This window comes from Vombatus ursinus, unplaced genomic scaffold (assembly GCF_900497805.2).
Source record: "Vombatus ursinus unplaced genomic scaffold, bare-nosed wombat genome assembly UNPS02000481.1, whole genome shotgun sequence".
Classification (NCBI taxonomy): Eukaryota; Metazoa; Chordata; class Mammalia; order Diprotodontia; family Vombatidae; genus Vombatus; species Vombatus ursinus.
Genome location: NW_020940259.1, coordinates 278,225 through 299,925, shown reverse-complemented (window position 1 = coordinate 299,925; position 21,701 = coordinate 278,225). Strand labels below are relative to the sequence as shown.

General features: G+C 38.0%; 3 protein-coding genes across 3 annotated transcripts in view; all 3 read right to left on the bottom strand.

The window, feature by feature from the left end:
• Positions 1-2,222: 2,222 nt before the first annotated feature.
• LOC114037079 (protocadherin beta-15-like) lies at positions 2,223-7,353 on the bottom strand. The gene has a single exon (XM_027853921.1). The coding sequence runs from the start codon at positions 7,251-7,253 to the stop codon at positions 4,884-4,886; it is 2,370 nt and encodes a 789-aa protein (XP_027709722.1). The 5' UTR covers positions 7,254-7,353; the 3' UTR covers positions 2,223-4,883.
• Positions 7,354-14,927: 7,574 nt separating this feature from the next.
• LOC114037001 (protocadherin beta-2-like) lies at positions 14,928-17,666 on the bottom strand. The gene has a single exon (XM_027853815.1). The coding sequence runs from the start codon at positions 17,532-17,534 to the stop codon at positions 15,159-15,161; it is 2,376 nt and encodes a 791-aa protein (XP_027709616.1). The 5' UTR covers positions 17,535-17,666; the 3' UTR covers positions 14,928-15,158.
• A 2,094-nt stretch (positions 17,667-19,760) lies between these two features.
• LOC114036913 (protocadherin beta-2-like) overlaps positions 19,761-21,701 on the bottom strand; it is an 8,677-nt gene continuing 6,736 nt past the window's right edge. The window contains exon 2 of the mRNA XM_027853726.1: positions 19,761-21,682. Coding sequence (XP_027709527.1) covers positions 21,315-21,682 — 368 coding nt within the window. The 3' untranslated portion in view covers positions 19,761-21,314. The remainder of the gene's footprint in view (positions 21,683-21,701) is intronic.

The window sequence follows — 21,701 nt, the reverse complement described above, 5'->3', positions numbered from 1 at the left end:
CAGTGTTAGACTCAGAAGGGACATGAATAAAAATCTAATCCAACCCCCTTCTGTTACATATAATTAATCTAAGGCCTGAGTGGGGAAATGATTCGCTTAATGATGTGACCAGCTATACCAAAGAAAAGATTAGGTCAAATACATATATAATCAAAATACCAGTAGTATTAAGTTAATACATCCTCCAGTTTCTTAGGATCACTGACTCTATTCTCCATTTCATTTTGCTGTAGTCAATCCCATGTTGATTTCATTACAATTTCTCATCTTAAATACCATTTTATATTTCAAAAAATTCTCTTTAATTCATGAGCACAAAGTGAGGAGAGTTACAGATTTCATTTATAAAGGTCTACCAGTTCATCAAAGGGGATTTCCATGTATTGATATAGTAAGTGAAAGGTTAACTTTTATATTACTTCAGATTAATATTTGTATTAACATAAAAACCATATTTTGTTCAATTTAACCCATATATTAATAGGAAATTCATCAAACTGAGTTTCACTTTTCAAAGTCTTTGTGAGTTTCCCTCTCATCTGACCTCATTCTTTAGCTCCTCATTCAAACATCATATCACCTAAGGCTAAAAGTATAGAGGTGATGCATCTTCAGCTCTTTATATCATTTATCTATGTATACCAGAAAATTTGAATAGTCCAACTAAAAAGTGAGTAATGCTAGAAAGCATCCCAACAACACTATTAAAGGCAGTGTTTGGAATTACAAAAAACAATTTTGAGATGATAAAATATCTTCCTGATTGTCTACATGTGGCTTTCATTTTCATTAGTTGATGCCAATTTTCATGACTATGAGTCACAGCTATGTTGAGCTGGGAAATCACACAATCAGTCATGAACTTGATTAAAATAGAATGTGCACATATTAGAATACATCAAATGCCAAAACCATTCCATTCCATTTCATTAGCATTTATTGAGTTGACACAGAGGATTAGCAGTATTGTGGACAAATTAAAACACTGAGATCCATGTCCAATAACATTAATATATGTACTGGTAGTTTTTTTTAAAAAGAGGAAATGGTTTTCAATATACTTAAAGACTGGTTGAAATGGAGAAAAAAGTAAAGAAACAATGAAAGGGATTAGGAAAAAAGAGGTAATTGTGATAAAGATGTGATAGGTTACTTAGATAACCCTAGAGATTCAACTAAAAATTACAGAAATTATTTGATAAATTCAGTAAAGTAGAAAAATGTTAAATAAAACCTATAAAGAGAATCTGTCTGTATATTTCCAACAAAACCCAGCAGAATGGTATAGAACACAAAATTTCATTGAAAATTACCACAAAATGCATAAAATATCTAGAAGCTCACTGACAAGGACAGACATAGTAATTATATGATTACAACTACAAAACAATCTTTACAGAAATGAAGAAAGACAATTTGAGAGAAATTAATTGCTTATGATTTAGCCATACTAATGTAATAAATGACAATACTATTTAAATTAATTTAGGTAGCTGGTGCCTTGCTAAATGATTACCAAATTATTACTATATAAAACTAGACAAGATTACAACAAAATTCATCTAAAGGGGTTCAAGAATTTTAAGAGAAATAAAGGAACCTGGTATTACCAATACTCAAACCAAACTACAAAATAGAGATCATCAAAACAATTTGGTATGGATTAAAAAACTGAAAAGTTGATAAGTGGATCAGATTAAGTATGAAAGAGCCAAAATCAATTGAAACAATATTATTGTGTTTGCTAAACCCAATGAAATAAACCACCACAGGTAAGGTTTTGATAAAACTACTGGGCTGTATTGAAAAACAATTGAGAAACATTAGTTTTAGATCAACAACTTGTACTATTTATTAAAAGAAGCACCAAGTGATCTAGACACATGATCTGGATACCCAAAGTTATACCACAAATAAATTAGAATAAATGGAAAGAAATATCTTTCATAACCATGGGCAGGGGAAGATTTCTTGACCAGATAGGGGTAGTGATGATCACAGGAGATGCAAGGTTCAATTTTAATTACATAAAACTTAAAAGGTATAGATGAATTAAAAGCAATTCAGTTAGAATGATAGAATCAGAAAGCAAACAAGTATCTGGGAAAGTTTTTGCTGTTAAATTTTCTGTTAAAAGTCTAATATTTCTCTGTTAAAAGTCTAATATCCAAGATAGAAAATTTCCTCTGTTAAAAGTCTAATATCCAAGATAGAAGATAGAAGGGATTGATACAGATTTATTAATGAGCCATTCCTAATAGATAAAATGTACATGAATAGGCAGCTCTCAATTGAGGGAAGAAATCCAAGGTATTAATAACCACATAATCACTCATAATAAGATGAATTAAACACCTCTGAGGTTCTACCTCATGCCCAACAGAATAACAAAGATGACAAAAATTAAAATTACAATTGTTACAGGAGTTACAGGAGGACATACACACAAATGTATTGCTGGTTGAGCTTTGAACTGGTCTACCCATTCTGAAGAACAATTTGCAACAATATCAAAAAAGTTTCTAAACTGTTCATGCACTTTAACACAGTAGCACAACCACTAGGCATATCCTCAAAGGGATTAAAAACAGTGGGAAAACTTAAGTACAAAATTATTTATAACAGCCCTTTTTGTTTTATCAAATAATTTGAAATAAATTGAGGGTCCATTAATCAAAGAGTAGATGAACAAGTTATGGTACATAAGTATGATGAAATACTATGTCACTATAAGAAATGACAAAAGCCATCCCAGGGAATCTGGATTTCTTCCAGAGAAATATAGGAAAACTTATATGAACTAATGCAGGATGAAGTAAGCAGAGCAGAAGAATATTCTATTCTATAAATAGAATAACCACAATATTATAAATGAAAGCAACTTTGAAAGGTTTAAGAACTCTAACCATTGCAATGGTAGATGATGAAGCAATCTTCTCACCTCTTGATGAATAGGTTATGGAACTATTGGGACAGAATGAGATATATAGTTCCAAACATGATCAAAGCAATAAATTTGTTTCATTTGACTATGCCTACGTAATTCACAGGAGGGCTTTTATTTGGGGTATGGGGATTAGTGATAGTAATGAAAAAAGAAAAGAAAAGAAAAACAGTGAAATATCCAAAAACACACAAGAGAGAGTATGAAGAAGTTCAAGAGAAAACACAAATAAGAAGAGCAATATAGCAATAATAGATTAATGGTTACATATGCAACCTTAGTTTTATGACCTTCTTTGCATATGGATAAACATATGGATATGTTTAAGTGTTTTGAAGATTTTGTATTTCATATTTTAAAAAAAAGAAATACAAAGTGCTTTAACACAATTTAGAAGCAAATACCATTCATAAAAAGTACTCTAGAGGATAGGGGGAAGTAAACCAACAGTTATAGCAGGTTTCTCCATTTTGTATGATGATAAAATGCTAACACATATAACCCATGACTTTAAAAAGTAACAATTGCAGAGAAATGAAGGTATACCTCTGTCACATAACTGTAGTCTGTTGTGTTTAACTGAATTTTTCGAAGTATAAGAATTCAGAAAGAATAGGCATAGCCATTTGAAAGTCAATAGTGTTTGAGTCCAGATTATGTAACTATCAAAAACAAATTTATGGTATTCTCAAGCTATCTGTTGAGGAGAGACTTGAGGGAAGCATAATCTGGTCTTCAGAAAAATCAATAACTCATGACTGACTGATTCAGCCTGTCTGTATCTAAACAAGGGAATAGTGTTAATGTCTCTCCTTTATTTTGCTATGTTCAAGTCATGGAGCAGAAACCCAGAAACCCAAGTTTTCCCACCAGGAGGTCTAGAGACATTCTTTGGGATGCCCATATAATTAATTGAAAGGATCAAGAACAAAACATTTTATTTTAATAAGTTTATAACTATTTTTGAAGGGTTAGATAAAAGCCACTGTAAGGAATATTCAGATATAACCTGAAAACTAAAATGTTAGAGCCAAATTTTACTGGAAGTTATATATATATGTGTGTGTGTGTGTGTGTATTCCAATGAGTTTCTGAATATAAGGTGAGTTTAAGCATGAGTTAAAGTTGGTTTTTACTTAGGCCTGGAAGGAAAAAGTAGGGATAGATTAATCAGTTATTACTGTTAACATTAAGGATTAAAGAGAAAAGTACCAGGTCTTAATGAGATATTTACATTTCTTTAAACTTTGTTCCATACTTTACTTATAATTCTTTCCAAGATGATATGCTAATACTGTTAATTAGCTAGCCTGAAGATGTTGTTAATTTAATAGTTAAAAGAAAAAGTAAAATTGATTTTGGTAATAGATAAATCTATTTTTGTTTAACTCTGCCTCTACGGGAAGTCTAGTATTTATTGGCCATTACTCAGGAATTTCTCTGACATTTAATTGTAGTAGTAATTTAAATTATAGGTAACATACTCAAGATTGGGGGAGAAAGTCTCATAATAACTAGCTTCATAAACACAGTCCTAGACAGTGGAAGTTAAACTCAAAGATAAATAAAAAAGAAAGCATCTAAATGGATGTGAGATATCAGCCTTAGAGCTAAACTATATGATCTTTGAAATTTGAAAGGAAACAATCTATCTTCTCATTTTACTCTTTTGGATAGAGCATATTATAAAATAATAACAATATTGTGCAGACTATGTGGAATATTACATAATCAATTAATCAGCTAGCCAAATGTTTTACTAAAACCAAGAACACTGAGAAACTTTCAGGACCAACAATAATTTTCACCATATTAAAAGGACTTTTGCTATCTGGTTCAAAGTTCCCCCTACTAGGCAAGGATGAAAGATTCATGAAACAGTGCTAGCAAAGGGTTCACAAAATAATAATATTAAATTTCTGTTGATCAGTTATAATACTTAAGTAAGCATGTAACTATTTCTAAGGACAGGATTTTCCTGTGAGTCCTTGCCAGTACCTTGAGGAGAGACACTGGGTAGAATGGGCTTCAGGAACTTGAACTCACTGGTCCCTGAACCACTGGTTAGACACACCTCATACTGGTAGCTCTGGGACATGGTCCCTGTTCTGCTGATATCCATCAAGTGCCCTGGGAAGGGGCCATTTGGGTCAAATTGCCTACAGTCTGTGGCATCCCTTTTTCTCTTCCACAGGCAAATAGCAATAAACATAATAATAGAGAACAGAAAAAGAAAGGAAATAACTGCTAAAGAAATGATCAAGTAGATGGTGAGGGAGTCAATCTGGACCTGCTCCTTGGGTGCATCTGGGAGTTGAAGGTAGGGCTCAGAGAAGCCATCTACCAAGATTACATTCAACGTGACCACAGTGGACAAAGGTGGCTCCCCATTGTCCTTCACTAGCACCAGAAGCCTCTGTTTGATAGCATCTCTATCACTAATGGGCCTTGCTGTGTGCACTTCCCCATTGTGGGCCCACAAAGTAAACAGTCCTGGGTCTGTGGCCTTGAGCATCTGGTAGGAAAGCCAAGAATTCTGTCCTGAGTCCCTATCTACAGCCACCACCTTGGTCACCAGGTAACCTGGCTCTGCAGCTCTGGGCACCAGGTCATTGCAGGGAGCTGTGCCATTCTGCAGGGGGTACAGCACAAAGGGAGAATTGTCATTTTCATCCAGGACCACAACCTGAACCAGAGCTTGGCTGCTCAGGGCTGGAGAGCCCCCATCAGTCCCCCTCACAGTGAACTGGAAAGCTTGGATCACTTCATAATCCAGAGATCTGAGAACATAGAGATGGCCATTGTCAGAGTTGATGGAGATGTAGGAGAAGAGGGGCAGGTCTCCAGGCTCAGGAAGTTGCAGTGAATAGGTAACCTTGGCATTGGTCCCTGAGTCCTCGTCATTGGCCCTCACACTGCCAATGTGGAGGGCAGGGCTATTGTTCTCCTGGAGGTAGAATGTGTAGGCTGTCTGAGTAAACTCTGGAGGATTGTCATTGACATCAGAGATTAGTACAGTGACACTGCGTTCAGTTTTGAGCCTCGGAGTCCCCAGATCTGTGACTGTAATGGTGATGTTGTACTCGACCTTGCTTTCTCTATCCAGGGAGCTCTCTGTTAACAGGGTGTAAAAGTTGTCAATAGATGGTTTCAAGATGAAGGGGACATTTTCTTCAATAGAACAAACCATTTGTCCATTTTCTCCAGAATCTTGATCTCGAATCTTAAAAACAGCTACCACAGTCTCAGGTGAATTCTCAGGAATAGGACTGGTAAATGATGATATGATGAGTTCTGGGGCATTGTCATTCACATCTGTCACTTGGATCACAACAGTGCATTTTCCTGAAAGGCCCCCGCCATCTGTGGCTTCAATATCCACTTCGTAAGATTTAATTGCTTCAAAGTCTAGTTTTCTTTTCATTCTAATTTCTCCTGAGGTGGGATTTACTTCAAAAGTATTTACAATTTCTTCAGAGCCTTGAAAAAAGGAATATGATACTTGCCCATTATTTCCTATGTCTAAATCTCTAGCAGAGACCGTGACAATCAGGGAGCCGATAGGGCTATTCTCTGGGATCTGAACTCCATACTGGGCCTGGGAAAAAATCGGGGCATTGTCGTTGATGTCCACAACCAGGACTCGGATTGGGGCTGTTCCAGACCTAGGAGGGGATCCTCCATCCAGGGCAGTGAGAGTTAAAGTGACCTCGGACTGCACCTCCCTATCCAAGGCTTTGTCCAACACCAGCTCCGCGAACATCCTGTCGTCACCGCGAGCACGGGTTTCAACGTGGAAATAGGAATTAAGGCTGATTGTGTAGTTCTGAACACTATTGCTTCCTATGTCCAAATCTTGTGCAGTTTTCAGAGAAAACAGAGACCCAGGTTGGCTATTTTCAGGGACGTTGAGAAGGATTTCAGTGTTCAGGAAAACAGGGGAATGATCATTTATATCTTGGACCCAGAGCTCAGCGCGAACTATCTGAAAAGGTTTTTCCAGCAAGATCTGGAAAGGCAGCAGACAGGGCTCTCTGGGACCACACAGCTCCTCTCGGTCCAGTTTCTCTCTCAGGAGCAGATCCCCAGTCTCTAGGTTAAGCTGTAAATATTGCCGATTGTCCTCGGAGAGGACTCGGGCCCCACGGGCAGACAGCTCCCCTATCTCCAGCCCCAAAGTCTTGGCCACATTAGCCACAAAGGAACCGACCTCCATTTCCTCTGCCACAGAAAACCTCCCTGTTGCTGAGCCCGCCTCACAAACCCACAATAAGATAATAAGACATATCACTTGCCTGTTCGGCTTCATTATGTCCTGGATCCAGGGTCCTTTCAGTTAAAGAAATTTTGCCTTTTCTTTCTAATTCCAATGGTCAGGCATGGGTTGCTGTCTCAGGAAGCTCAGGTTTGAGTTCTCAGCTCCTCCTTACAAAGCTTCCCTTTGAGCTTTTTTCTAATTCTGCTTTTGCTTTGATGGGAGGCTGGGTTCTGCAGAGCCTTCTTAGCCTGCAGCGCCACCAGGTGTCTGAAAAGATAACTTAATATTTTCCCATAAAAGTTAATTGTAAAAGAAATTTAAGTATATATGCATCAAAGGGCCCCAGAAAATTAAATTGGGGAGAGGTAGTACTGTGATTCATTTAGTTCACATGAATATGGCAATTGCAAATCTTTACAATTGTTTCATTATCTCTGGTGACAACCAATGAGGACTCTATCTTGATAAGTTGAATTGCATTTGCAGAATCATTGATGTGGGTCACACACACTCTAAAAATGATTTGACATCACAATACTTCAAGGGGCAACAAGCATTTTCAATTCGTGGTTTAAATATTAAAGGCATTTTTATTTCCAAAGTATATGAAGTACTCCTGATTGGCCACAAATGAAGGTTGCTGGGATTTTTTTTCCCTCCAAAAGGGTTTAGAACACACAATCTACTGGGGCAAGTGATTTTCAGTCAGTAAATTAACAATGTAAATTAGACTCCAGGATTCTGTAGAGACCATGCCAGGTGCTGTGCGGTGAATAATACTTAGGAAATAGCAAGTAGTGGTACTTGCTTATAGAAGTCATAGAAATAACATTTATGGGATGAAGAAACATAATTCTTTGTCTTTTTCTTTTCTTTCTTTCTTTTTTGGCTAGGCAATGGGGTCAAGTGACTTGCCCAGGGTCACACAGCCAGTAAGTGTTATGTGTCCAGATTTGAACCCAGGTCCTTCTCAATCCAGGGTTGGTGTGCTGTCCACTGCACCACCTAGCTGCCCCAGAATTCTTAGTATTTTAAAGCTGTGTTCTCCTCCTTATCTAGCTTTCATAGGAAGCAACATGATCTACCTTCCATATGGTGTAGGAAACAGGTGAAATTAGATGGAAGTCACTTTGACCATCTCCTTCATTCCTTCTTCTGAGTTGAAAAAGACATGGGAATGTAAGATTTTTAGAAATAATAATGTTTCATTTGAATTTTTGCTAATGATATTTCTGGCACTTACATAGTACTAAACTTTTTAAAGGACTTTACATATGTTATGTAATTTGATCCTCAGAACTCTGTGAGACAGGTATTATTACTGATGAGGACGCTGAGGCTGAGGGATGTAGAATGATTTGCTCATTGTCACACTACTAGTAATTGCCTAAGAATTTAAATTCAGGTCTTTCTGATTCCAAGTCCAGCATTCTATCCACTATGCCAACTGGCTGCCACGATGAATGTATCCTCAGCAAAGCAAACTGTCTTCTCTTTAAGCCTGGACAATGGTATAATGAAAAATGTCACCAAATGTGTAAGCCTTGAGGGTAGTCAGTTAAAGACTGCTCAAGTTGGAAAGGAACTAACTTAGCAGCAATGTTATGGCCCATTGATGTGGCTTTTGGCGTGCTTTCAATCTTATTGAAGATTTTTGCAATGAACTAAAGGCCTAGCCCATAACTTGGATAAAGCATATAGCTTTTATATCACAATCATTCCAACTGCTTGAAGATGTAATCAGTTTCCCTCAGACAAAGGAGTGTGACTAGATGGCTTGAAATTTTCTTGCATTTTTGGATTTCACAATGCTGTACGTGTTCTCTATTGCCTTCAGTCGTGAGACAAGCAGCTGGTTCCAGGAACTGATGTCTACAACTCAAACTTAATAGGTCAGGCAGGTTGAAATAGGGAATTAATCTTGAGTAGCCAGTTTCATTAGAGTGTCCTGGGCCAAGATGAAGATGCTCTTAATGCCAGCAAATAGTATTCAACACTATCATTCTCTTTTGTCCAGAGCTTTATTTAGCACAGCACACCACTACTGTACCCCCTGATATATCTTTATAAACAGTTGTTGGAGAACAGTGTGAAGTTCTGAAAGTCCTTGACTGTCACAGCTACACTCCAGACACTTGGAAGGGGAAGTCAGTGACTATGGCATCACTTTCTGGAATCTTTAGAAGAAGTTTGTTTTTTTAAAACACTCAGGACTGGCTAATGATGTCTTTAATCATCACTTGGGCCTCATATGATTATAAAGAATTGTCTCACGATGAAAATGCATCACATAGAATAAACCACAGAGGTCCTGTTGCTGTCATGGTTCCCTATTTAGAAATGTTCCTTATTCTGCAAAACTCAGCATTGTTTTTGAGGACAACAGGTCCAGTTGTCTCAAGACATCATCTTCTATGTGAGCACATGGATTCTAATTTCTTCAAATCCTCACTATATTGTAATTAATAAAACATTCTCCTGCCACACACACAATGTATGAAAATATATACTGATGACAATTCTTCTGTAACCTCAGATCTTGTGGAGCTGCTTGAAGCTCAGAGAGTATAAGTGAGTTGTACATGGTCATACAGCTAATAAATGCCAGGGGTGAAATTTGAACCCAGGTCTTCCTGAATCCTTGCCCAGCACTCTCTTTACCTGCTGTGCCATGCTGCTCCCCACATATGACCATGGAAGGCTTTTGGTAGATCGTGTTCTATTGCTGCAGAAGAACTGAGAATAAACCAAAAGCACTAGCCTACTTCGGAGAATGTCGTACTTCTATTTTCATTATTTTTGTTACATAGTAAAAATTATCAACACAAGAAAAAACCAAATAAACATACAAAAAGGGATAAAACCTTTAGCTGAACTAAATAAGTTTTAAAATACCAAATAACAAGAGAAAATGTTTTTGTTCTTTTTCCCTTTCCAGGATTGTCCAAAGTTGCCCATCTTTGACCATGAATACTTTTCTTCCTGCTTTCATACTGGCTTTTAAATATTCCACATCCTTAATTCTGTAATGATTCCTTAGAGATTTGTTTCCTCCCCTTCATGTCCTGATAATGAAGATATTTCAGATTGATAATAGAAGAACTTATTGGATAATATCATTCTAAAAGTATGGAAAATAACCAATATTATTGATGTAATAGTGTCTTTCAAAGGAGAAAAACAAAAGTTTGTGTCAAATTGCAAAGCGGGAATCACAGGACCATAGGTATACTCTGATAATACTTTAACTGCTTCAACAAGCCAAAAATCACTTACAGACTTCAAATAAACTAATTGATTATGTACCCCAATTACTAGGATAACACAATACTCATCTCAATTGTGAAGCTAAGGAACAACATTTGGAATAACTTATTATTCAAGATTATAAAGCGTAATGTTTATGAGGTATGGGAATCCATTGGCCTCAGGTTCTCTGAGGGTGAAAGTTTCCTATTGATTTCAAACTGTGACATTCGGCTTTATAGGAAGGGTGATAAAATCATTTTTTTAAACAAGCATAAATTTGGTTACACTAAATAAGGATAATAAGGATAGATACATCTTAATCACTAATCTACTTGCAAAGATCCTAATTTAGAAACCTACTTTAAAAATCTAAATTTTTTAATGTAACACTTTACTTCAAGAAGAGAGAAAACTGATACAAACTTTCAACTCTATGCAATTCTACTTGAAACTGAAGCTGTTCTTGAATAGCAGGTTTTCTTCTGACTATCTTTCCCTACCCTATTCAGGGATACTGGGGATAATCAGTTTATGGAATTTAAACTCTGGTTCTGGAGCCTCTGGTCAGAGATACTTCACACTGTTAGCTTTGGAATAAGTTCCCATTGCTACTGGCATCCACAAAGTATCCCCAAAATGGTTCATCATTCCCATAAGGACCAACATTATTAACATCAATTTTTCACCTTCACCATGTATAGTGATGAACAGGATGAGAGAAAGCAGGAAGAGAAAAAAAGACAAAGACCAAAGAAATTATCAAGTAGGCTGTAGGGGAATTAGTCTGGACTCACTCCTTGGGTACATCTGGGAGCTGTAGGTAGCTTTCAGAGAATCCATCCACCACAGAAGTAGGTTCAGTGTGGCTGGTGTGGACAGAGATAACTGCCTGTTGTTCTTCACCAGCATCAAGATCCTTTCCTTAATGTTGTCTCTGTCACTAATGGGTCTCACTCTTCCAATTTCCCCATTACAAGCCTTCCTGCTGAAGAGTCCTGGGTCTGTGGCTTTGAGTAGGTATTAGGAGAGTCAGCAATTATGCCCCAGTTTCCATTCACAATCACTATCTTGGTGACCAAGTAATCAGGCTCTGCAGCCCCTGAGCACTAGGTCATTAAAGAGAGTTTTATCATTCTGTAGTGAATACAGCACAAAAGGAGAACTATGGTTCATGGTCCAAAAGTACAAACTCAACCAGAATCTGGCTGTCCAGGGATGCCCAGGGCTGAGGAACTAACATCAGCTGCTCTCATAGAGAACTGGCAAGTTTGAATGGCTTCATTATCCAAGGATCCCAGAGGACAGAGAAGGTCATTGTTTGATTTAATGAAGATGTAAGATAAAACAGTCTCAGGAGGCAGCATGGAGTAGACAACTTTGGCATTGATTTCCAAGTCCCTGTCACTGATGCAGACAATGTAGATGACAAGACTGTTATTCTCCCAGAAGTACACAGTGTAGACTGAATAAACGCAGCAGAGTTGTCATTGACATCAGAAATCATCACTGTGAAGCTGAGTTCGGTTTTGAAGCTTGAGAATCCCAAATTGAGGACAGCAAGAGTACTCAGCCTTGCTCTCCCTATATACTGATCCCCCAGTTATGAAGAAATAAATGTTCTCACCAGGTTTTAGCATAAAATGGAGGTCTTACCAAATAGAGCAAACCACCCTTCCATTGTCTCTTGAGTCTTATCTCAAATCCTGAAAACCACAGAAATTATCTGAGGCAAATTCTCTAGGATGGGACTGGTGTATGATGAAATGATCAACTCTGGGAATTGTCATTCAAATATGTCAAATGATCCATAAGAACATATATTTTTCAGAAAGATTTCCACAATCTGTGGTTTCAATATCATTTTCCTAAGATTGAATAGTCTCCAAATTTAATTGCTTTATCAATTGAATTTTCCATTTCTGAATTCAACTCAAACATTTCTTGAATTTCTTCAGAATCATGGAAAATATGTAGGGTATTTTCCCATAATTTCCTACATCTGAATCTTTTTTTTTTTTTGGCTATGCAATGGGGTAAAGTGACTTCCCCAGGGTCACACTGCTAGTAAGTGTTAGGTGTCTGAGGCCAGATTTGAACTCAGGTCCTCCTGAATCCAGGGCCAGTGCTCTGTCCACTGCACCAGCTCGCTGCCCCACCTACCTCTGCATCTTTAGCAGAGGTAGTGGCAACCAAGGAGCCTATTGGGCTGTTTTTTAACCTTATTTAACATCTGGGCAAACACAAGAGCATTGTTGTTGACATCCATAACCAAAAACTAGAATTGAATAGTCCTAAATATGGGTGGAGACCCACCATCCACAGCCATGAGAATTAATCTAACTTCAGACTCTTCCTATCAATCCAACACTTTGTCGATCATGAGTTCTAGGTACTTCTGATGTCAGTGCTGCAGTGATTTGAATATGAAAATGTGAGTTGTGATGATTGTGTAATTCTGAACATGATTGCTTCCTTCATCCAAATCTTCAGCCTTTTCCAAATGACCATCCCTGGAGATTTTTAGAAGTAATTTAGCATCCATTTACAACGGGGAATGTTCATTTATGTCTTGCATCTAGAGCTTAGCCTGGAAGAACTGCAAAGGTTTCTCCAGTAAGATCTGAAAAGGCAGCACATAAGGCTCAGTGGGGTCATACAGTTCCTCCTGGTCCCATTTTTTTCTTTTAGGACTAAATATCTGTTCTCATGATTGAACTGCAAATACTGCCTGTTATCTTCAAAGAGAATCTGCCCCCACCTCTCCCACATTACCTACAATGGCACCATTCTCCTTTTCCATTGAAATCTTCTTGAGCCCTCCTCAAACACAAAAAGGAAAAAAAAAGCAAAACTTGTCTTTTCTGCTGAATTTCCTCTTCTTCAGGCACCATTGTATTTTCAACAAATGTGGACTAGCACACAATTAATTTAACCTGCAGTGATGCAGGTTAAATGAGTTCTCACACATTGTTTCAAATGTTCCATTAAAGCATGAGTTTCAGAAAACTCAGATTGACATGCTGTTCCTAGTGCTTTACTAGGGCTATGAGGTGTGTCATTGAAATTAAGGGAACCAGATCAGGGGTGCTGTGAGGCTACGTTCTATAATGGATGTAAAGAATTTTGTAAAAATTATTTTTTATTTAAAAAACTGTAAAGCTCTATATTAATACCAGTTGTTGTTGTTGTCATTGTCATTGTTATCTTGATTGTCATCAGTTTGGTGACTCCATTCCCTAAACCTTCTATTGTACTCCCTCTGAGCTCAAGCAATGCTTCTAGAGTAATAAAGGGGTGTGCTGGTAAATGTTTAACAACCAAACTCCGAGGGGGAGAAAGTATATGCACACACTTTTAAGTTTTATCTGAGTGGTTCACACTTTCTTAAATCTATACAATGAACAAACTAATAATCGAAGACCTCATTTGTAGCAATTGTTGGCTTCTGAGGTATAAATAAATAATCACACTGAAAATTTAACAGGCAGCCTTCGCAAGCCCATTGGAGTTGACTCAACACACCCCTTTCCCAGATACACTAAAACTTTTTATGACCATCACCTATGCTCAGATGTGAACTCCACTTGCCTTCAGACACATTTCCCTGGTTATGTGTGATGATGATGGCTCTTCTTTGGAGAACTCAGATATACTTGCCTTTCAAAATTTCACATGTCACTTGATGACTATTTTGTTTGACTGTCTCCATTAATGTATTGTATGTTGCTCTAATTTATTTCATATAAACCAATGTGAAAATATAATAAAGTAGGCAGTACTCTTTTTGACCCTTAATGTTAATGATAGTTCTTATTTTTATAGCACTTTAAGATTTGAAAAATACCTTACAAGCCTAATTTTATTTGATTCTCACAATAATACTTTAAGGTAAGTACTGTTATTATCCTAATTTTACAATCAAGAAACTGAGATTCATAGAGGATGTGACTTACTATTTTATACCAAATTGTTAATATATTAGAAAAAACTATACACAAAGATATTCCCACTCACACTGACCACTTTGTTTACAACAATGAGCGATGTTTGATTGAAAAAAATGAAACAATAATTATCCATTTTGGTAGCCTATCAAGACAGAATAAAGGCTGGAGGAGGCATTCCCAAACTTCTCTCTGTTCCTTAAAATGAAGGCAACATTTTTCACAGTGTTGATGTTTAATAAGAATAATAGGACAACAAATTGTTGATACTGAAAGGGATCTTAGATATGTTCTAGTCCAACATGATTTTTTCATATAAAGAAACTGGAGCACATATTTCACCCCAAAATGGCAAGGTCAACTTTGTACCATTGCCTATTAATAGATAGCTCAATGTTCTATCTGAGTAAAAATCTAAAGATCTGGGGATAAAATCAAGGAATGAAAAAGTGTTATGAAGAAAAAAGGGATGTACATTAAAAATGGAGATTGTTTAATTTTCAAAAGAGAGATTTACTCAACAACTGGGGAACTATGGTTTAATTTTGTTGTTAGATTGGAAGCAGAGTTTTTCATTATCTAAAGACTGTTACTTCTTTTCTAATATTAATGCAAATGAGAGGATACAATTGCCAACATGCAAATTTATTAAATACAAACAAGTTATATATTAAATTTCTTAAGGAAGAAATTAGAAGGAATGAGTGCAACTGACTGGAAAAAAAGACACCCAAAGTCTGATCTTAAAACTGTTCTCCTAATTTTAGTTACTACAAGATGCTGGATTCTCCTCTGCATCACTCCCAGATTTTTGAAGAGGGAAGTTGGGAACAACTGGTTTCAAGAACTTGAACTCACTTGTCCCTGAATCACTGGTCAGACATACTTCATACTGGCAGCTCTGAGACAAGGTCCCAGTGCCACTGACATCCACCAAATGACTCGGGAAGGGGGTGCTTGATGGAAAGTGACCATTTCCTCCATCAGTCTTTCTTTTCCACAATCTTATGGTGATAAACAGAATGATAGAAGCTAGAAATAGAAAGGACACTGAAACCAGAGAAATGACCAAATAGAGAGTGAGGGAGTCACTCTGCATTTCCTCCTTGTTAGAGTCTTGGATCTTCACATATGGTTCAGAGAATCCATCCACCAGGAGCACATTCAGTGTGGCCATTGTGGATAGAGGTGGCTGCCCATTGTCCTTCACCAGCACCAGGAGCCTCTGCTTGATGGTGTCTCTGTCACTGATGGGCCTTGCTGTTCGAATTTCCCCATTGTGGGCCCACAAAATGAAGAGTCCTGGGTCTGTGGCCTTGAACAGCTGGTAGGAAAGCCAGGAATTCTGTCCCCAGTCCCTATCCACAGCCACCACCTTGGTCACCAGATAACCTGGCTCTGCAGCTCTGGGCACCAGGTCATGGCAGGGAGTTGTGCCATTCTGAGGAGGGTACAACACAAAGGGAGAGTTGTCATTCTCATCTTTTACCAAAACCTGAACTAGAGTCTGGCTGCTCAGTGATGGGGAACCACCATCAGCTGCCCTCACAGTGAACTGGAAACTTTGGATGGCTTCATAATCCAGGGATCTCAGAGCATAGAGATGGCCATTGTCTGAGTTGATGGAGATGTAGGAGAAGAGGGGCAGTTCTCCAGTCTCTGGAGGCAGCAGAGAGTAGGTGACTTTGGCATTGATTCCTGAGTCCCTGTCACTGGCACTGACACTGCCAATGTGGAGGGCAGGGCTGTTGTTTTCCTGGAGGTACAGTTTATAGACTCTTTGAATAAACACTGGGGGGTTGTCATTGACATCAGAGATGAGCACAGTGATATTGTGCTCAGATTTGAGCCTGGGGGATCCCAAATCTGTGACTGTAATAGTGATGTTGTACTCAGCTCTGCTCTCTCTGTCCAGTGCTCCCTCTGTTACCAATGTGTAGAAGTTCTCAAAAGAAGGTTTCAGAGTAAAGGGAATATCATCCTGGATGGAGCAAACTATTCTTCCATTTTCCCCAGAGTCTGCATCTGAAACACTGAAAACAGCAACTGAGATCTCAGGCAAGTTCTCTGGAATGGGGCTGGTAAATGAGGACACGGTCAGCTCGGGGGGATTGTCGTTTAAATCCTTCACTTGAACAACTATAGTACATTTTTCAGAAAGACCACCACCATCTGTGGCCTGAATATTTATTGTATAAGACTGAATTGACTCAAAATCCAGTTTCTCTTTTAAACGAAGTTCTCCAGATTTTTCATTTAATTGGAAGGTTTTACGAATACTTTCAGAGGCACGGAATAACGAATAGGAAATCTCTCCATTATTTCCTGTATCTAAATCTTTAGCTGAGACTACAGCAATGAGGGAATCAATAGAGCTGTTCTCAGGAATTTGAACATCATACTGGGACTGAGAGAACACAGGGGCATTGTCATTGATGTCCATAACCAACACTAGGATTTGGGCAGTTCCAGATCTGGGTGGGGTTCCCCCATCCATTGCAGTGAGAGTTAATATAAACTCAGACTGCTCCTCCCGATCCAGGGCTTTATCCAGGACAAGCTCTGGGTAACTCCTGCCCTCTGTGTCCCCTCGAATTTGAATGTGGAAATGAGAGTTGGAGCTGATCGTGTAGTTCTGAAGACTGTTGCTTCCTACGTCTAAATCCTGCGCATTTTCTAACAGAAACACAGTCCCGGGGGAGGTGCTCTCAGAGATTTTTAGGATTGTCTCAGTGTCTAGGAATACTGGTGAATGGTCATTAATGTCTTGTATCCTAAGCTCAGTGCGAACCACCTGAAAAGGGTTTTCCAGTAAGATCTGGAAAGGCAGCACACAGGGTTCGGCGGGGCCGCACAGCTCCTCTCGATCCAATTTCTCTCTCAAGATCAGATCCCCGGTTTTAGGGTGCAGCTGTAAATAATCTTTGTTCCCTTTGAAAATGACTCTGGCCCCCCGATTTGACAGCTCCCCCACCTCCAGGCCCAGGACTTTTGCCACACTGGCCACAAAGGAGCCTCTCTCCATCTCCTCCACTACTGAAAACTGCTGCGGCTCTGAGGCCACCCCAGACACACCCAGCAGAACAAGGAAAAAGAGAACTTGCCTTTGTTGTGGAATCATAGTCCCTTTGCATTCCATTTTTGACCCCTCCTCTCAATGCGTGTAGTCCAGCTTGACGGCAAATGGTAACCAGAAGCTACCACTTTCGTCCGTCTGGCTCGGAGAGCTGATCCCCAATGGCAGCTAACCAAGCTTCCTCTTTGCTTCTGAATTGTCTGATTCTGGGCTCTCTTCCTGGGTATTGATGTGTTCGCATAACTTTTCTGCCTCTTCCTAGTCTGCAGCGCCACCACGTGGCTCTTCATTATTTTTTGTAGAATGAAGTAAATAATGTCACAGGGAACACATATAGATATCATACTTCGAATTCTATTTTGTAATATAAATGGTATACAACTTCTTTTCTGTAGGGTGATCCATATCAATATTATAACCACTCAGAACATTGCCCCACACCACACACATATATGCATATAAATGTATTTATTTATACATGTATGTTTTTTAAAGTTGGTTTAAAAGCATGTGCTTCTGTCAAGAACGTAGCCTTCCAGACCCCAAAAGCAATGATGAATATTTTAACTGCAAAAGAAAGGACTTGAGCTTACAAAAAGCCATATTCAACTCTACAATACCTAGAGGGGCAACCTTTTGAAACTAAGAGTCAGACAGAAAGAGTAAATGGTGAAGAGTGGAAGCAGCTGATGCTTCCTATTCACCTCGTTTGTGAACCTATAAGACCAAAAAGCTAAGACGTCCTTTATTTGATCTTTCTGGTAATCAAAAGTCTTTCTTCTTCACAAATGGAATGGTGCAAGGGTTCTGTAGCCAAGGGGCACTTTGCTAAGAGAATTTGGATATTACCGTGTTTTATGATTCAGTATATACACCCCAGGGCAGCTAGGTGGTGCATTGGATGGAATCAGGAAGACATCTTCCTAAGTTCAAATCTGGTTTCAGACACTTCCTAGCTGTGTGATCCAAGTCAAGTCATTTAACCCTGTTTGCCTCAGTTATTCATCTGTAAAATGATCTGGAGAAGGAAATGACAAAGAACTACATCACCTCTGCCAAGAAAATCCCAAATGGGGCCGCAGAAATTCAGACATGACTGAACAACAACACCAATACCATCCAGGAAAATGACTCTCTGGGAGTCAGTGTTCTTAGCCCTGAACTCTGTTGCCCTAGGGAAAGGGGATTTCTTGGAAGATCCGCCATAGACTGAATGTGGATAATAGAAGATGATGAAGTGTTCATTTGAGCCAATCAGTTGAGAAAGGAAGAGGTAGTAATCTGGCAAATGAAATTTGGATCCTATCTTAAAGAATGACTCTTATAGGAATGTGAGTGAAAAAAAAAGAAGAGAGAAGAAAACAAAAATACCATTATTTTAGCATCTTAAAACTTTCACAAAAAAGAGCAGAAGGAAACATAGATAAGCAGTGCAATACTGAAAATAACACTAAATTTATAATATGTACATTTTAAAGTAAAGTGTAAATAACAGAAATTTGTGGCTTCATATACAATACTGTCCTCTTTTCAAACAAAATTTTTGGTTTTTGTTGAGCTTAACAATAAAAAGCTTAAAAATAAAAAAAAGAGAGAGAGAATAACTCTGAGACATCTTTTAATTTTACTCCTTTCCTCTCCTACCAGGAAGATAATGCCTTTTATTTACAAAGTCTTTACTGTACCAAATCAGCTTCTGAAACAATAAGAAGAGCAAAAAAGAAAGAATAAAATTCCAACAGAGTATATAATGATTCTATCTTCAGAGAATGTCCTGACATTGGAAACTCCCCCATTCCACCATCACATTGTCTATTTTAGGTTTTAATGATATAAGATTGTGGATCTATAACTGCAGACAACTGAATCATTTATATAGTAATGCTACCCCCAAAAAAGAGGCATTGTGGTTTAGGAGACAACACGTTTAGTTGGTGTCAGGAATACCCAATCAAAAAGCCACGTTCTGACATTTACTACGTATGTGATCATTGATGAACCACTTAATATCTGTGTGGCAGGGGCTACTCCCTAGCAATTGTCTATTAAGTTACAGTTGAGTTGTTCCTCGAATTGAAGAAATCACAAATCTTTTGTGCAAAAGGGCACGGAAAGAAGAAAAGTGCTTGCCCCATATTGAACCCCAAATACTGATAGAGTGAGACATGGTATATCTTCTTAATCTGTCTTTTAAAATAGTTTTTAAAATCATATATATATATATGCAAATTAAAGAATAGCTTTCAGTCTCAAATAAATGAGATTTTCTTCTACTTCCAAATGCAGGTGATCATATCTGGTATGAAAAGTAAAAGTATACCAGAAATGACATTTCTTCAAAATTGAACATTGATTGAAAAGAAACTGAGTTGAAAGGCTTGTGAAGACCCTTCCAGTTCAGATATTCTGTGATAAAATTCAGAATGGCTATGGATGAAACTTTTCAAAGACCTCAGGCAGATATTATGAAAGTACACACTTTGTCCAAGATGGTGACACTCATGAAAGGGTATGTTACTCAAACTGGAAAATGATTTAAATAACCATAAGGGAAAACAAAGACATATTTATTTAAACTTATTTTCAGGCCTCAAGGAGGGAAAGGAACAAGCATTTAGTTAATACTTATTATGTGCCAGGCACTGTGCTAAGATCTTTACAAATATTATGTCATTAAACCTCACCACAAACCTGTGAGATAAATGGCTTGGCCTTCTAAAGGATGTAAAAATTCAAATCTATGGGATTGAAGGCAAAAAGTGGCACAAACATATACAAAGTAGTTCACAAAGAATGATTTTACAAAGCCATAACAACAGGCACGACTCCACTTCTTGAAATTCATATCAAGGACATTTAAAGATTAGAAGTTATCACTAATGTGCAATGTCATTGGAATATTCAGCAGTCAGAAGTTTGCATTTAGTATTTCACAATTGTCTTCAATCCACTATATATTCTTTCTTCACAAAATTTTACCATACAACTGTCTTTAGTACCTTCATAATGATATATTCTAGCCAATTTTTTCCACCAATATATTAGTGTTCTTTATTAGTCCTTGTTATTTCCCAAAACTAGGCATGACCTAGGGGATTGACATCAGAAATCACAAATAAGAACATTTTCAGTAAGGTCTATGCACTATTTAAAAACAAAATACAAGGAAATACCTTGTATCTTATTTTTTTTTTTAAGTACCTGGGTAATTTAAAAATTCTAGGGGTCACAGCTAGTAGGTTACAAGGTCATTACCATTCTCTGAAGATGTTTCACTTAAAAGGAGGGCAGGTAAATTAGAGGGAAAAAAATCCCCAAGAAGGTCAGAACAGATGCCTAAATTGTGCTTCCACAGAACCACAATTATTTCCATTGACATAATGAGAATGAACTCTTGGAAAAATCTTGGAAAACATTCCATTGTAGGTGACACAAGATTGGATACTCTGGCTGAGAGCATGGAATCATAATCAGTTTGGAATACAGGGAAAAAATTTTGCTGAATTATCTGACTGAGGAATGTTAAAAATTTAAGTTTTAAATGAGAAAGGGAATATATGATGGTTCACTCATTTCAAAAAGAACAGCAATAGAGTAACTGGGAGAAAAATCAAAGACCCAAGGAGAACAAAAGGAGAAAGGAAAGATTTACAGGGAAAGGATGCAGGGGAAAGAAGGAAAATGTGTGTGTAGAGGGGGAAAGAGAAGATAAATACATTATGAGACAATGTAACACTACAAAAATCTACTTTTTCATGCTACAAGAAGACAGGTAACTAATGGGAGGAGAAGGGAAAGAAGCCATAAAACCTGGCCTCTATGCATTGAAGCACATGTCAAACTCTAATTGAAGCAAAAACTATTCCTTGAGGCTAAGTTTTGAATCGAGTTCTCATTTCCCTCTGAAGTAGGAAGGATGGGAACAATCGGCTTCAGGAACTTAAATTCAGTGGTCCCTGAGCCACTGGCCAGACACGCCTCATACTGGTAACTCTGGGACAGGGTCCCTGTCCTGCTGACATCCACCAAGTGTCCTGGGAAGGGGCCATTGGAAGAGAAGCGACTAATGTCGGTGGTGTCCTTCTTCCTCTTCCACAGGCGAATGGCAATGAACATAATAACAGAGACCAGAAAGAGAAAGGACACACAGGCCAGGGAAATGACTAGATAGTTAGTAAAGGAGTCATTCTGGACCTGCTCCTTAGATGCATCTGGGAGTTGCAGGTAAGG

Bases quoted from the DNA above. Each gene is read 5' to 3' on its own strand.
- LOC114037079 (XM_027853921.1), bottom strand. From the start codon at position 7,253: ATGAAGCCGAACAGGCAAGTGATATGTCTTATTATCTTATTGTGGGTT.
- LOC114037001 (XM_027853815.1), bottom strand. From the start codon at position 17,534: ATGGAATGCAAAGGGACTATGATTCCACAACAAAGGCAAGTTCTCTTT.